Here is a 15,535-nt window from a genome sequence, read left to right on the forward strand (position 1 = left end):
CCCCCCCCCCCCCCCCCCAGGTTCCAGCGATCCTCCCACCTTAGCCTCCCGAGTAGCTGGGACCACAGGCATGCACCACCTTGCCCAGCTAATTTTTGTATTTTTCAGTAGAGATGGGGTTTCTCCATATTGGCCAGGCTGGTCTCGAACTCCTGGCCTCAAGTGATCCACCAGCCTTGGCCTCTCGAAGTGCTGGGATTATAGGCATGAGCCACTGTGACCAGCCGTGATCAATTATTTTAATTCAATCTTCATCACCCAATGGAGTTTCTGTTACCTGAGATATTCCCATAAGTCAGTGGTTCTCAACCAGGGGTGATTTTGGTCCCCAACAGACATTTGGGGATGTCTAAAAACATTTTGGTTGTCACAAGAGGGAGTGAGGCCAGGAATGCTGCTGATAACCCTATAATGCATAGAACAGGCCTCCAGAATAAAGAACTAGCCAGCCCAAAATGTCAATGGTACTGAAGCTGAGAAACCCTACTATAAGTCAATGTCCCATATGGTGGTATGTGCTCTTGGAATTATGTTCTTTATTCCTATTTCAAATCAGGTAGACCATACCTAAAATTTCCTACTAACTTTAAGTGCACACTCACTGCTATCTGACATAAAAAAGGCTCATTTTTATGGACTCACCAGCAATGCCATACATAATGGAGAATACATGGCTTTAGGATTAAGTGGTAGGATATGCCAGGAGGTAACTGAAGGCATAAGATAAAATTACATAATTTCATAAAGTATCAAGTTTAGTCAAATATTTGGGGAAAAAACTTTTTTTTATATTGAAAATAACAGCTGTATGTTCAGGTTAAACCACTGAAGTTCAATGAAACCTCAGGCTCTAAGTAGAAAATACTCTTTTCTTAGGCTTAGTGTGGAAGAAATTTTAGAAGCACTGCTCTGAAGACCCTGAAGAAGATGCCCAAGTCTTCTTCATGTTTTACTCAGACCCTCAATTCTGGCCAGCACATCAACTTAAATATCTGTTCCTGTCTCCTCCTGACACGACTATCACTTCCTCTTCCTTCCCTCCTCCCTCTTAAAAACTGTCTAAAAGGCCAGGAACATATCTTACTTATCCCTGAATTCAACCCCCTGCAACAAGTCAAACACCCAGGACTAAACAGGCACAATAAATATCATCTAAAAAATAAAAAGTGAGTCAGAACAAATAACCCCTCACAGGGGGGAGAGGAATATTAGGAGAAAAATTAAAACATACCAATTACAAGAGGTTCATAATAAAAATGCCAAGATGAGTAAACAAAGGGCAAAGGGCAGAGACAGCAACAAAACACACACGTAGACATTTTACTTAGAACAAGTCTTGTGGTTTTATAGCCCCATTGATGACTCCTTCCTTGTAGGTTTTACGGGAAGCAAAGGATTCCAGGAGGGTTCAGCAAAGAATCAGAGAAAAAAAATGATTAAGGGAGACTAATGTCGACTAATTTGAATAATTTAAAAGTATAATAATAAATTTTAAACTTCTAAGAAAGAATCTTACATCCCATCATTAAAAAATAAAACCAACATAATGAGGAATATCTGTTGCATGGTGTCAAACAAATGCTAATGGGATATGACAATTAATTCCAAAGAACTATCATAAAGGTATATGAAGTTCATTCAAAGTCAAAACTCTAGTTGGTTGCTATGAAGAGGTTGCTACAGTTTCAGGATTTTTTAAGAGGCCTATAAGAATGTAGATATTCAAATGACTGTTATTGTAATTATAAAAGAAATGTTCTACTTGAAATACCTTTTTGAGATATGCCTGCAGTCAGATTCCTTATGTGTACCAAAATTGGGCTTATAGCTTTCCGATTCAACTTATTATTTATTAGTAAATGCCAGATAAATTCATTCATTTTGAGAGAATTCACAAACTTATGATAGTGAAATAATTTTACTCCAGCTCATTTCCATTTTTTCTTACAATATTTTTCCCAAGGCTCAAAATGTTTGACATATTCTTATATTCTATATGGCCCCTCCGTCATCCATCAAATGGGAATATGTGACTTCTCTACCTCCTAATACTGTTGTGGGGGAGTAAGTGGTGTTTATAAATTTTATCAAAGCACAGTGTCTCACAGAATAGTAGGTAGTCTCACCACCTAATTACTATTATTATCAAAAGACTATTTAAATTACTTAGTAGTTACAAACAACCTGCCTCAAATGTTCTAAAAACATACTTTAAATACCTACCATAAAGGTAATTTAGAGCTTGTTATACAATTTTGCCAGTCACAGAGGAAAACTTTCTTCTCCTTGTGATTCACAAGTCATATCCAGTTTTTTGCCATCCTGTAGGAACTTACTAAATTTTTTTTTACCAATTTTTTCAGAATACGGAAGAAATATACTAAGCTACTGACAGTTACAATAATTACACACACAAGCACACACTTTTTTCTCCGTTCCAAGTGCTCATTTTCCATACTTACCTTGCCACTAAGGACTTCTTCCACTCGCTCTTGTGGTGTCTGTCCAGCTTTCTGCCTTACCAAAACATATACTGAATTCACCTTAGGACAAGACCTCAGCAACTTTTCCAGAAGCACCTTCCCTAGAAAACCGGTAGCTCCCGTGAGGAGGACATTCTTGCCTTCATAGTACTCTGGGATTGAAACCATTTTGATCCTAAGAAAAACATGGCAAATAAGCATTAGTTTAAGGATTCACCATCATTTTACATACTAAAATCTCTTGGTATTCAAATAAGTATTTTTAAAAGCAGGCAAAAGTCAAAATAGAACATTAACAAGAGAGGACTCTAACCTCTAGTTCAATATAGTAAAGTGGAAAGAAGAATGAGAACTATAGCTTATTTTAACCCTGTGTTTTACCTTTGGATTACCTCAGACAAGTCACTCACCTTCTCTGGACCTGAGTTTCTTTGGTACAATTTGTACTAAAGGATGTGTAAAAATTCCTTCCAGCAGTAAGAACCCAAATCTTCATTCAATCTCAGTTACACCCTAAACACAAATGAATGGTGTTTCTCTGACTCCAAAGGGATTTATAACACCAAATACAGGTCAGCAGCAAGACTCAATTACCTAGCTTGTGTAACACTGGAGGTGTCATATTCGCCTATCAACACCAACTGAAACAAGAAGAGGTAACACCAAGCCCTTTCTACCACGTGTCTCTTAGTGACAGTATATCCAAAAGTGCTTAAATCTCCCTTTTAAAAGTTAGAGTAAGAAATATATGAGCTGACTTATCTTCCCTACCCAAATTCCACTGCAACAGCAGAAAAGATATATTAAGAAAACAAACAACCATAATGAAAGGAAAAACAAAAACAAGGTGAAGAATTCATGCATTATGTCACTACAAAAAGCTCTAACACATTCAAAACAATGCTCTGTATTGTTTAGAAATGCATACAGATGGAAAAATATTAGTAGATGCATGAGAGGGAGTGCAATACAACCAGAGACAGAATAAGGAGTTTGAATTGTATTTATGTTTTATTTAAGCTGGGGAGTAGATACATGTGATTTATGTCCAAATTTTTCATAATTAAAATATATATATATTCCCATTAACAACCTGGAAAAAATAGCTCCATTAAGCCAAGCCAAACAAAAAGGAAGAAAGAAAAGAAATAGAAGAATTTCTAGAAGAAATAGATAAGACTGAATTGGTAGAATAGCCATACCAAAATAAACAGCAACCCAAGCAAAACAAGCACAGGAAAGGACTATAATGAGGCAAGAGCTCTTTTTACCAGTCCCCTAAATGGAACCTGGGAGAAAACACCAAGGTCAGGATCCAGAAGCTGGACTAAAGCATAAGGAAATCAAGGTAATTAAAAGACTTCACAGAATAGCAGAGTTACTCATGACAGTCTTACTTTCTGCATAAACTTTGGCTCCCGGGCTTAGTATCTAGATCTGATTGAGAAGAGCATCCAGCATGGGTACTAGCGACAAAACAGAAGTGGAACTGATCCTGATGGTTGCTTCAAACCTCCACAATTGAAGGTGGGGAAGGCAGTGGATCAGGAGAGAGCTAACAAAAACTACCAAAAGAAAAAAGCATTTACAGCACTCAGAATACATTTTAGGTCCTCAGCCTCTGCTGCTGGCCTTAATGCAAGCTTGTACAATCCGTGGCCCAGGATGGCTTTGAATGCACCCCAACACAAATTCATAAACTTTCTTAAAACATCATTAGTTTTTTTTGTGATTTTCTGTTTGTTTGTTTGTTTGTTTGTTTTAGCTCATCAGCTGTCATGAGTGTCAGTGTATTTTATGTGTGGCCCAAGACAATTCTTCTTCTTAAAACGTGGCCCAGGGAAGCCAAAAGCTTGGATACCCCCACCTAAAAGGAAACTTATGCAGAGCTCTCAACCATACCATCTGTGGAAAAGCTCTTTTGAGAAAATAGACCTCAAAAAACTAGAGGAAGCCAGTATCAGCTACCAAAACCAACCACCCTATTCCATTATAAATACGAATAGATAACCACAGATCACCAGATATTTAAAAAAAAAAAATACCTACAAAATAAAGAAAGACCAAAATGAAAAGCAATAGAACTACAAAGGAAACTAAGGTAAGGAAAAATGTTAAGAAAATTTAAATTCCTATATTCTCCAAGTTGTTCACAAGACTGCTGCATCCATAATTACTAAAAAAGGAAACAAATAATATGAAAGCACTTAGAAATTGGAAATTCAGGTGTAAGTACAAAATCCAATAAATAAATAGACTATTAAAATTAATAGCCCCCAAGTGAATTTAAGAAGGTCACCAAATTACAAGGTTTATATGGAGAAAAAATGTATTTCTATATACCAACAACAAATAGTGAAAAATTTTAAACTCAAAATTATACCACTTAAAACACTACAAAACACCAAAATTACAGAAAAAAGTAAGTGTTGGTGAAGACGTACAAAAATTAGAACAATCATACACTGTTGGTGGGACTGTAAAATGGCTCAGCTCCTGTGGAAAAACGTTTGGCAGTTCCTTAAAAAGTTAAACAGAATTATAGTATGATCCAGCAATTCCACTCCTAGGTAAACATACCAAAAAATTGAAAACAGTACTCAAACAAGTTGACACAGGTTTGTAAGGTTAATTATCCCCTATCCGAAATGCTTTGGACCAGAAATATTTCACAGTTCAGATTTTTTCAAATTTGGAATATTTGCATTATGCTTACTGGTTGAACATCCCCAGTATCTGAACATCTGAACATCTGAAATCTGGAAGCATTTCCTTTGAGCATCATGTTGGTGCTTAAAAGTTTTTCTTTTTGGAGAAAGAGTCTCACTTTCTCGCCCAGGCTAGAGTGCAGTGACGCGATCTCAGGTCACTGCAACCTCCACCTCCTGGGTTCAAGTGAGTCTCCCGCCTCAGCCTCCGAGTAGCTGTGACTACAGGTGCCCGCCACCATGTCCAGCTAATTTTTGTATTTTTAGTAGAGATGGGGTTTCTCCATGTTGGCCAGGCTGATCTTGAACTCCTGACCTCAAGTGATCCACCCACTTTGGCCTCCCAAAGTGCTAGGATTACTGGCATGAGCCACTGCACCCAGCCAAATGTTTTGAATTTCGGAGTATTCCGAATTTCAGTTTTTTTGGATTAGGAACACTCAATCTATAGCAGCATTGCTCACAATAGACAGATGGCACAAATAACCCACATGTCAATCAGCAAATGAATAAACAAGTTGTGGTATACACATACAACAGAATACTACTGAGCCATAAAAAAGAACAAAGTTCTGATACTTACTACAGTATGGATGAACCTCAAAAACATATCAAGTGAAAGAAGTTGGACACCAAAGGTCACATATTGTATGATTCCTTTCATATGAAATGTCCAAAACAGATAAATCTACAGAGACAGAATGCAAACTGGTAGTTGCCTATGCCTGTGGCATATGGGAATAGAGAGTATAGAGAAACTGCTAAAGGAGTTTTACTTTCAAATGATGAAATGTTTTGGAATTAGATAGAGGTGGCAGTTGCACAACAATGAATGTACTAAATGCCACAGAACTGCTCACTTTAATGGTGCTATGATTTGAATGTGTCCCCTCCAAAATTCAGTTTTTGCCAATGTGATACTATTAAGAGGAGGGTTAAGAGGTGGTAAGGGCAGGAGGGCTCCTTCCTCATCAATGGGATTAAGGGCCTCATAAAAGTGGCTTCACTCAACACTGGGGTAGTTTGCTCTCTTGCTTTTCTTTCTGCCTTCTGCCAGGTGAGGATACAACGTTCCTTCCCCCTGGAGGGTTCAACAACAATGTGCCATCTTAGAAGCAGGCAGCAGCTCTCACCAGATAACCATAACAACTGGTACATTTTGATCTTGAACTTCCCAGCCACCAGAATGGTGAGAAATAAATTTCTGTTCTTTATAGATTACCCAGTCTAAGATATTTTGTTACAGCAGCACAAAACAGATGGAGACAAATGGTTATTTTATATTATATGAATCTCATCTCAATAAATTATTTTTTAAAAAACCATCAAGAATTGGAAAGGGATAGAAAAGATATATAAGACCTCTATTCTAAAACCTACTAAATACTGACAGAAATTAAACAGTACCTAAATAAGCGGAGACATATACTATATTCCTAGATTGGAAGACTGAAGATGTCAATTTACCATCCTTAGAGTCAATATAATCCCAATCAAAATCTATGCTGTTTTTTTAATATGGAAACTGAGATTTTAAAATGTTTATGGAAATAAAAAGGGCCAAGATTAGCCAAGACAAATAAAGAACAAAGATGGAGAACTTACATTACCACATATTGAGATGTATTATAAAGCTACAGAAATGTGGTATTGGGACAAGAAGAGAATGGTGCAGAGTCAATTATCCATATAGAAAAAATGAAATTTTGACCTCTGTCTCACACTATACACAGAAATTCAGATGAACTGGAGATCTAAATGTGAAAGGTAAAACAATTATGTTTCTACAAGATTACAGAGGACCATTTCCATGACTTTCATGTAGTCATTTCTTAAATAGAACATAAAAAGGAAAATATTGCTAAACTGTACAAAACTAAAATTACATTTATACCAAGACATTAACAATAAAGAGAAAAGGCAAACCAGAGTAAAAGATATTTGTAATCTATATATAATGAAAACATTAATATCCAGAATACATAAATATGTAAATTCCAAATCAATAAGAGATAAACCAATAGAAAAATGGGCAAGGTTTGAACAAACAAGGAAGAGTATACAAATGGGCATTACAAAAGAGGATCGGGCCAGGAGCAGTGGCTCACACCTGTAATCCCAGTACTTTGGGAGGTCGCCAGTCAGGAGTTCAGAGACCAGCCTGGCCAACATGGTGAAACTCCCTCTCTACTAAAAATACAAAAATTAGCTGGGCATGGTGGCACATGCCTTTAATCCCAGCTACTTGGGAGGCTGAGGCAGGAGAATTGCTTGAGCCCGGGAGACAGAGGTTGCAGTGAGCCAAGATCGTGCCACTGCACTCCTGCCTGGCCGACAGAGCAAGACTCTGTCTCAAAAAAAAAAAAAAAAAAAAAAAAAAAAGCATCGAAATGACCAATTAGCACACGAAAAGGGGCTCAACTTATTAGTTATTGAGTTAAAACCCCTATGTGATCCCACTTCACTGACCCTCAGAATAAGGGTGCAGAATAACTGGAACTCTCATCTTACTGCTGGAGGAAGTACTGGTTGATATAATACTTAGGAAAGGTGGTAGGTACTACCTGCTAAAGCTGAACATTCACATATCATATGACCTAGCAATTCCACTCTTAATTATACACCCAATGGAAATGAGTACACATGTTCATCAAAAGAACAAGCAAGTATGGTTATAACAGCACCATTTCTGTTGGCCCAAAACAAAACCAAAGTGTTCATCAACAGTATAACATACACAGTGTGGTATATGCATATGATGAAATATTTAAGAAGAATAAAAATGAAGGTACGATTGCTAAAACACAATGTGGAGGGATCTCACAAAGGGAGCATTGAGCCAGTAAGGCCGGGTAAAAAAGTGTATACTACTATATGATGCCATTTGTATAAAGTTCAAACTAGGCAAAACTTATCTATGGCCAAAGGTCTTGCAGGGAAGAAGATGGAGTGACTAGAAGATAACATGAAGGAGACTTCTGGGATACTGGTGATGTTCTATGTCTTGATCTGGTAGGCTCATTTTTTAAAAATTCATCAAGCTGTTCACTTAGAAAATATGGACTTGCTGAATTTATTATATTTCGATAAAACATTTACTTTGAAAAATAAAAACAAACAGGGTGACCACATGTCCTAGTTTGCCTGGAACAAGCCTGGTTTATACATGCTGCTCCTGCCTAATTTTGATTAATTTCTCAGAAGTGTCTCAGTTTGCACAATAAATTATATGGTTACCTTCATTATAATCTACTTCAGGTTTGAGACTATTTCAAGATTTCAATGACAAAAAGCCTAATTAAAACTATAGAGGATTGAAGTTCAGATGAATAGTCCCAGCTACTCTGAAGGCTGAGGCAGAGGGATTACTTGAGCCCAGGAGTTCAAGGTCAGCCTGGGCAACACAGAAGACTCCATCTCTTTAAAAAAAAAAAATAAATAAATAAAACAGTTTGATGTCAATAATCTCATACGGGAGATATGAAGAATAATTCTGCATCAATATACTTCCTAACAAGTAGGTATTAATGACAATTACATACTCAATATATATTAAATAGTATACTGAGAACATACCTAGAACAGCTAATTGTTTGAGCTTTTGTTTTCTTACATAAAAATGTATTCAACAAATATTTTTTAAGGACCAGGCACCAGAAAGTTTTCCATAGGTGTACATATGCATCTAAGACAGGGAAAGATATTAAGCAGTTTTCCCTCTAACAATTGAGAATTTAGAGCCTGAATATGTGATTAGTCCAACCCTAAAAAAAAACCAAAATGATGTAGTTCCTTCAGTTATCAAGACATCTGCCCTACCAAAACCTAAACAGCTAATCTCTCACCACCAAATAGCAGAAAATTTTTACCAAACTTAATTCTCCTCAAGCCTAACAGAATAAAGATTGCTTGCTAAGAGAGTTGTAGAATGAAGTGGCTTCTTTCAAAGCTATTAACAAATGATTTTATACTACTATAATGACTTACAGTTTTCCTCCTAGGGAAAAAAAAAAAAAACAATTCCCACAACTTAGCATAATGCCACCAAAACTTTACAAGCACTAAATATTTTAAACTCTGCCTCTGGCTCAAAGGAAAGCCGCACTAATTTGAAAAGAAATGTACTCTTGGCTTCCCCATCCAACCAATACACTTTACCCTACAAACTTACTGGCAAAGCGAATAAAAATGAGAGTTCTTTTCAGGGAAGTTCGGACTTGTCCTAACTTCCACAGTTCTGTCAGAGTCGCCAGAAGCAACTAGAAAAGCAAAAGCCATGAAAGGAATGCTGACAATCCTTCCAGAGCATGCTGTTCAGATTCCTACTACACAGCAAGATATCTACAAGTGCCTATCATCTGTTGAGAAGTAGCTGCACCACTGCAATATGAGAAAAGCTTCAGCATTAGCATTTCCACACATTTGGTGAAGGCGATGACAGGACTGTGGAAGGTGATTTACATTTATTGTCACTGTTTTTGGGCTGCTTTAGGAAATATTACCTAGCAGTTGTAGCTAGCTATTTTGTTCAAAACACATCTTATCTTTTGACTCAAGTTAAAGAAGCATATCTCCTTCTGAAGATCAGCAAAATGCTGAGTACCATATATCACCATTATTTTCAAGGAATTCACTTAGGCTTACTTACAAAGCAGGTTTTCCTAGTGGCTGTAAAAAAAAAAATATGTATCACATATTTGCATTTGTAAGTGCATTAAGAGAAACACATTACAAAGCTACTTAAGATATATTTACTTGCTAGGAGGTCAAGTCCAAACTCTGCCATTTAGCAGCTATGAGATCCTAAGATCTGAACCTGTTTCCTAATTGGCAAAAGAACACACGGGTCTCATGGACCAAAAGAGCCTGAAATGATCACAAATGGAGAATTACAGAGAACTTCTAAGGTAACACCCCACTCAGTATAAACCTGCACTTTTGTAACATGATTGTATTCTCTTAATAAATGCCCTAATATTAATGGAAGGTTAATCATGTTGTTTCATTAGTTTTAGAAATTTTGGGTAATTAAAGACAAGATCCTCTCATTTTCAACTTTTAAAAGAGTTTTAAAATAGATAATGCAATTAAAATGAGAGATTGGAGTATTCTAATAATCAGAAAAGTGTAAACCTGGTCCGAAGATCGTGAGTTATCACAATTGATTGTTCACAGTTATAGACAGAACTCTTTGTTCTACTCTTTCCCTTCTCACTACTGCACTTGACTAGTCATTTTTTAAAAGCACAAAAAATTACCATTTTTTAAAAAAAGGCTGCTTTTGGTGCCAAGAAATGAGAATTCCTTTTCTGTATTAGAATTTAAAACAACTCAAATTAATTAAAACTTTTACCATAATGTTAGCTGATTATTTCAGATACTTGCTAAGCAGTAAGACAAGTATGAACAAATATATAAGAAGTGGGGTATGGGGAAAGAAAATGAGAGGAAATTCCATGGGCCAGCCAGGTAGAATAAGAATGAAGTTTGAAAGAAGACTCACCAGTGATGAGAAAAATATATAGTGAAGAGAAGGGAACAAAAAATTTATTTAGCACAAACTGTCTCTCTCTCATGCCTTCAGATACTATTTTCCAGAAGTCTCCTTAATAACTTTTCTTGCCTAAGGTCCCTCAGCACATGTATATGGGCAGGGTGAAATTGGAACCAAATCTTCTAACTAAATCCCACTTTTAGAGAAGGCACATAAAGTTTCTACTTGTCCTTCAGCAAGGTGAGGCATCACATCATGAATGAGAATTGAGTGCACAGCACTACAAGTTCAGAGAAAGTGAAGGGGTTAGAATAGATGATCCGGAAGGTCCTACCCAGTTCTAAAGTTGTATGACTCACGACAGGAGGAAACAGCAGCAGTCTCCACTACAAGGTCTCAGCTTTTCCTAACTGAATACAATAGACAAGAATCTGCTCCACAGAAAACTTTAACATATGAAATAAGACAAACTTTGCTGAGAATCCTTAAAAACTCCACATCATTGTTTTAATTAGAAGTTGATGGGCCAAACAAGCAACTCAGTATAGAAATTTTACTGTAAAAAAATTCAGGCTCTCTCTTCCTTTCTCCACCATCATTGTGTGTGCTCGACTCGGCTTCTCACCATGTCTTCTAACAAGTTTCCAGATTAAGCGTTTCCTGGCCAAGAAACAAAAGCAAAAAATGGTCTATTCCCAGTGGATTTAGATGAAAACTGGTAATAAAATCAGGTACAACTCCAAAAGGAGATACTGTAGAAGAACCAGACTGGGTCTATAAAGAATTGCACATGAGATGGCACACATACTTATGCTATGTCAAGGTCATGACCATGTTACCATATCAAGCTGAAAATGTCACCCCTATCTGGACAGTTGGACAGGTCTTATTGGGAATATATTTTTTTCTCTCTGTATGTGCTATGAAGGTACCAGTTGGCTGGGTTCAATAATAAATATATGAGACCTTGCATTCCAAAAAAAAATAAATAATCAGGTAGTTAAAATCTAAAGGCAATTAGACTTTACCAGGATTTCCCTGAGGGCCATTTCCAGAGGTAGCCAGTAAGAGGGAGAAAAGACAAGTGGTCTACTGTCAACCTTAGAACATTACTCAGAAGACCATGTTCTAGGTGGATTTAACTGACACTATCGATTTGAATGAAAAGACAACATTTTCAGGTGAGATGCACATATCAAAGATTTATTTCCAACCCCACCCTACCTGACCCACAGAGAGAATCTTACCTAGAGAGAATCTTTTATTGAAATATTAGAAACAAAAAACACCCAGGGCAGTAGAGGTAAGGTAAGGCAGAAGATAAGAAGTTTTGGGGTCTCGCTTAAGACTAATAATAAATTCAAACATGTTTCTACAAATACCTATACCAAAGTAATCCTATGGATCACTTCAGTTTGAAAATATGCATTGGAACTTAAGTGCCTTAAACTTAAATGGTCACCATGTTCACAAAGCAATAAAGCACACAGACTAGTGAGCTATTAGGAAACTAAATATTTAGTGAAAACATTTTCAATACTGAATGAAATGAGGCCCAGCTTATAAACTGCTCCTTCCTAAATAACATAGGCCCTTCATAGAAACAAGCCTTTCAAATAACCCGGTGCCAAGACACAGCAGAAATCCTTGGGGCTCTGAGTCTAGCAGGTTTAGGTTAGAATCTAAACTCACCTGTTTACCTTGCCATTGAGCTTGCTTACCTGTTTGGGTCTGCAGTTTATCTTTAAAATACAGATAAAACACCCAATCCACCCAAGTCCACCTCATAGCATTTTTGTGAAGTTAAACACAAAACACTGGGCACACAATTACATTTCCTCATGCATCTTCCCTTTACTTCTATGATAATGATTCTCAGTACGGTCCTTCAGCTGTTAGTCTGATCTGTAAGATTTCAGAAATAGTCTAAAAATTTTTAATGTGATGCTCAACCTATATTTTCCTTCTTTGACTAATCTTTATTACTTAATTCATTTCACTTCTTTATTAGATGGAAAATGTACTAAAAACATTAGATGGTTACTTATGTATGAAACAAATAATTCACAGGACGCTAACAGGATAGATTTCTTGAATGGAGTGTGAAAAATTATTCTCCCTCTCGAGATAATGTTGATCTTGGGATTGGATGTACCTTCTTCTATCTCCTGTGAGATTCACCTCGTTCACAATGTTCACTATGTTCACAAAGCAATAAAGTACATAGAATATACAAATATAGTACAATACCCAATATAGTACTGCAGTCAAGTCTAGACTGGTTCTGCTCGTATGCATCTTTCTGTATCATCATTTATTGTACAAACCCAGTAACTAACAACAGGTATGTTTGTAAGGCCTCTTAGTTCCGTATTTTAGCTGCTACACATTTATTTAGGGAAACTAAGTACTGCAATAGAAAGTCTCAAATTGAATATCTAACCATTAAATCCAGTTAGGATTTAATGTTTGTAAGGCCTCTTAGTTCCGTATTTTAGCTGCTACACATTTATTTAGGGAAACTAAGTACTGCAATAGAAAGTCTCAAATTGAATATCTAACCATTAAATCCAGTTACCTAAAAATTTCTACCACCTATAGCTATACCTGGAAGTCTGGCCCATTTACCTGTTTTTTCTATTAAAATTGGCTCTTCTAAATCAAAACCCACCAATGAAGCTGAGGACAGCTGTTCGTGCCTGTAATCCCAGCACTTTGGGAGCCCAGGCAGGAGGACTGCTTGAGGCCAGGAGTTTGAGACCAGCCTGGGCAACATCGCTAGACCCCTTCTCTATGAAAAATTGTTTAAAAAAACAAAAAACTTACCAATGGAGAGACAGTGGGGTGAGCAAATGGACAAAGAACAAAATATTAATATTTCACTTTTTTTTTTTTTTTTTTAACTCCTAATCAGGTACAATTCCTGTGTTTAACACAGCCATATCCAAGGCTGCTTTGTCATTAATTCTTTTTTTTTTGGGGGGGGGACACAGTCTTGTTCTGTCGCCCAGGCTGGAGTGCAGTGGCGTGATCTCGGCTCACTGAAACCTCCGCCTCCCAGGTTCAAACAATTCTCCTGCCTCAACCTCCCAAATAGCTGGGATTACAGGCACCCACCACCATGTCTGGCTAATTTTTGTATTTTTAGTAGAGACGGGGTTTCACCATGTTGGCCAGGCTGGTCTCTAACTCCTGACCTCAAAAAATCCACCTGCCTCAGCCTTCCAAAGTGCTGCAAAGTGCTGGGATTACAGGCGTGAACCACCGCTCCTGGCTGTCATTAATTATTTAACTAATTCTGCTTATCTCATTATCTTATCCCTTTCAGCTGGAAGACCACATGGTAGGAGTATTGAAAGAAATTCTAACAGCAGATAGAAAGTTAAGTTAAATAATCTTTTAATATTCATTAGATTGCATGACTTCAAAAGTAAAAGAAAAAATAACTTCAAATGTCCTTTAAAAGGGGGAATTGGCCAGGTGCAGTGGCTCATGCCTATAATCCCAGCACTGTGGGAGGCCAAGGTGGGCTGATTGCTTGAGCCCATGAGTTTGAGACCAGCCTTGGCAACAAGGCAAAACCGCACCTTGAAAAATAATACAAAAATAAGCCAGGCGTAGTGGTACACACCTGTGATTCTAGCTACTTGGGAGGTGGAGGTGGAAGGATCACTTGAGCCCAGGAGGTCGAGACTACAGTTAGCCTTAATTGCGCCACTGCACTCCAGTCTGGGTGACAGAGTGAGACCCTGTCTCGAAAGTAAAAAACTAAAAAAGTAAAAAGGATAATCAACTAAGAAATAGTCTAAACCAGGAGCTGGCAAAGGTTTCTGTAAAGGGCCAACTAACAAGTATTCTACTTTGTGAACCATACAATCTCAGCAACAACTTCTCGGCTCTGCCACTGTACCACAAAAGCAGCCATGGATGATAAAAAAATAAATGGGTGTGGCTGTGTTCCAATAATACTTTAAAAAAACAGGAAGACAGTTTGCAGGCCATAGTTTGCCAACCTCTGTTTTAAACAATGATTTCCAATATTCCACAAACATTCAGAAAAATGAAGTATAAATGAGAAAGACATCAATGGGAAAGCAGTACAGTCTAAATATTCATTGTCTATGATTTCACTACTACTATTGTTACTGGCACAACACTGTAAAACGGGCAATAAATGCTTGTTTGATACAATAATATCTTCATAAACAAAACAACAAATTAATGCCAGGCTTCAGAAATATAGATATGCCAGAGGCATAATGCAAAAGGATGACATTACCTATAGCCTTTTTCTAGGTATATATTTTTTAAAACCTGTATTTCTAAAAGGAAATTCCATTAAGATATGTAGGGATGAGGCTTGGGCTGCATTATTTTGCAGAAAAGACTACAAGTGAACAAGAGCACAGAATATAATCCTGTCACAAACTCAGAGAAACTCTTGCCCACTACTTTGTTCAAAAACTTCATACAACAACAACAACAACAAAAAGCAGAGAATTTAAAAGTATGGATGGGAAAGTAGTATTGAATGGACAGTAGTATTCTGGCTACCTATCACTAGGTAACAAAATCACTCTAAAACAGTGTTTTAAAACAATCACCATTTTTTATTTTCTTTCACAATTTTTATGAGTTAGCAATTTGGAAAGGGCTCAGCTAAGCAATTCTGGCTGAGTGGTTCTAGCTCCGGACTTTAGCCTCTTTGATTTTCCCAATGAGATAGTTTGGGCTTCCTTATAGCATGGGGACCTCAGACTAGTCAGATGCTTCAAAAGCTGCTAATGGCTTAAAGAACAGTACTCTTGTGAGCTAAGCAAAAGCTCTCTCACCTTTTCTGACCTTGCCTT

General features: G+C 37.1%; 1 protein-coding gene across 1 annotated transcript in view; it reads right to left on the reverse strand.

The window, feature by feature from the left end:
- The window catches only part of FAR1 (fatty acyl-CoA reductase 1), a 69,430-nt gene that overhangs the window by 39,775 nt on the left and 14,120 nt on the right, over nucleotides 1–15,535 (reverse strand). Inside the window, 1 exon segment of the mRNA XM_017881559.1 lies at nucleotides 2,463–2,658. Within this exon segment, the coding sequence (XP_017737048.1) occupies nucleotides 2,463–2,651 (189 nt within the window). The 5' untranslated portion in view covers nucleotides 2,652–2,658.

This window comes from Rhinopithecus bieti, unplaced genomic scaffold, assembly GCF_001698545.2.
Source record: "Rhinopithecus bieti isolate Rb0 unplaced genomic scaffold, ASM169854v2 scaffold_11944, whole genome shotgun sequence".
NCBI classification, from domain to species: Eukaryota; Metazoa; Chordata; class Mammalia; order Primates; family Cercopithecidae; genus Rhinopithecus; species Rhinopithecus bieti.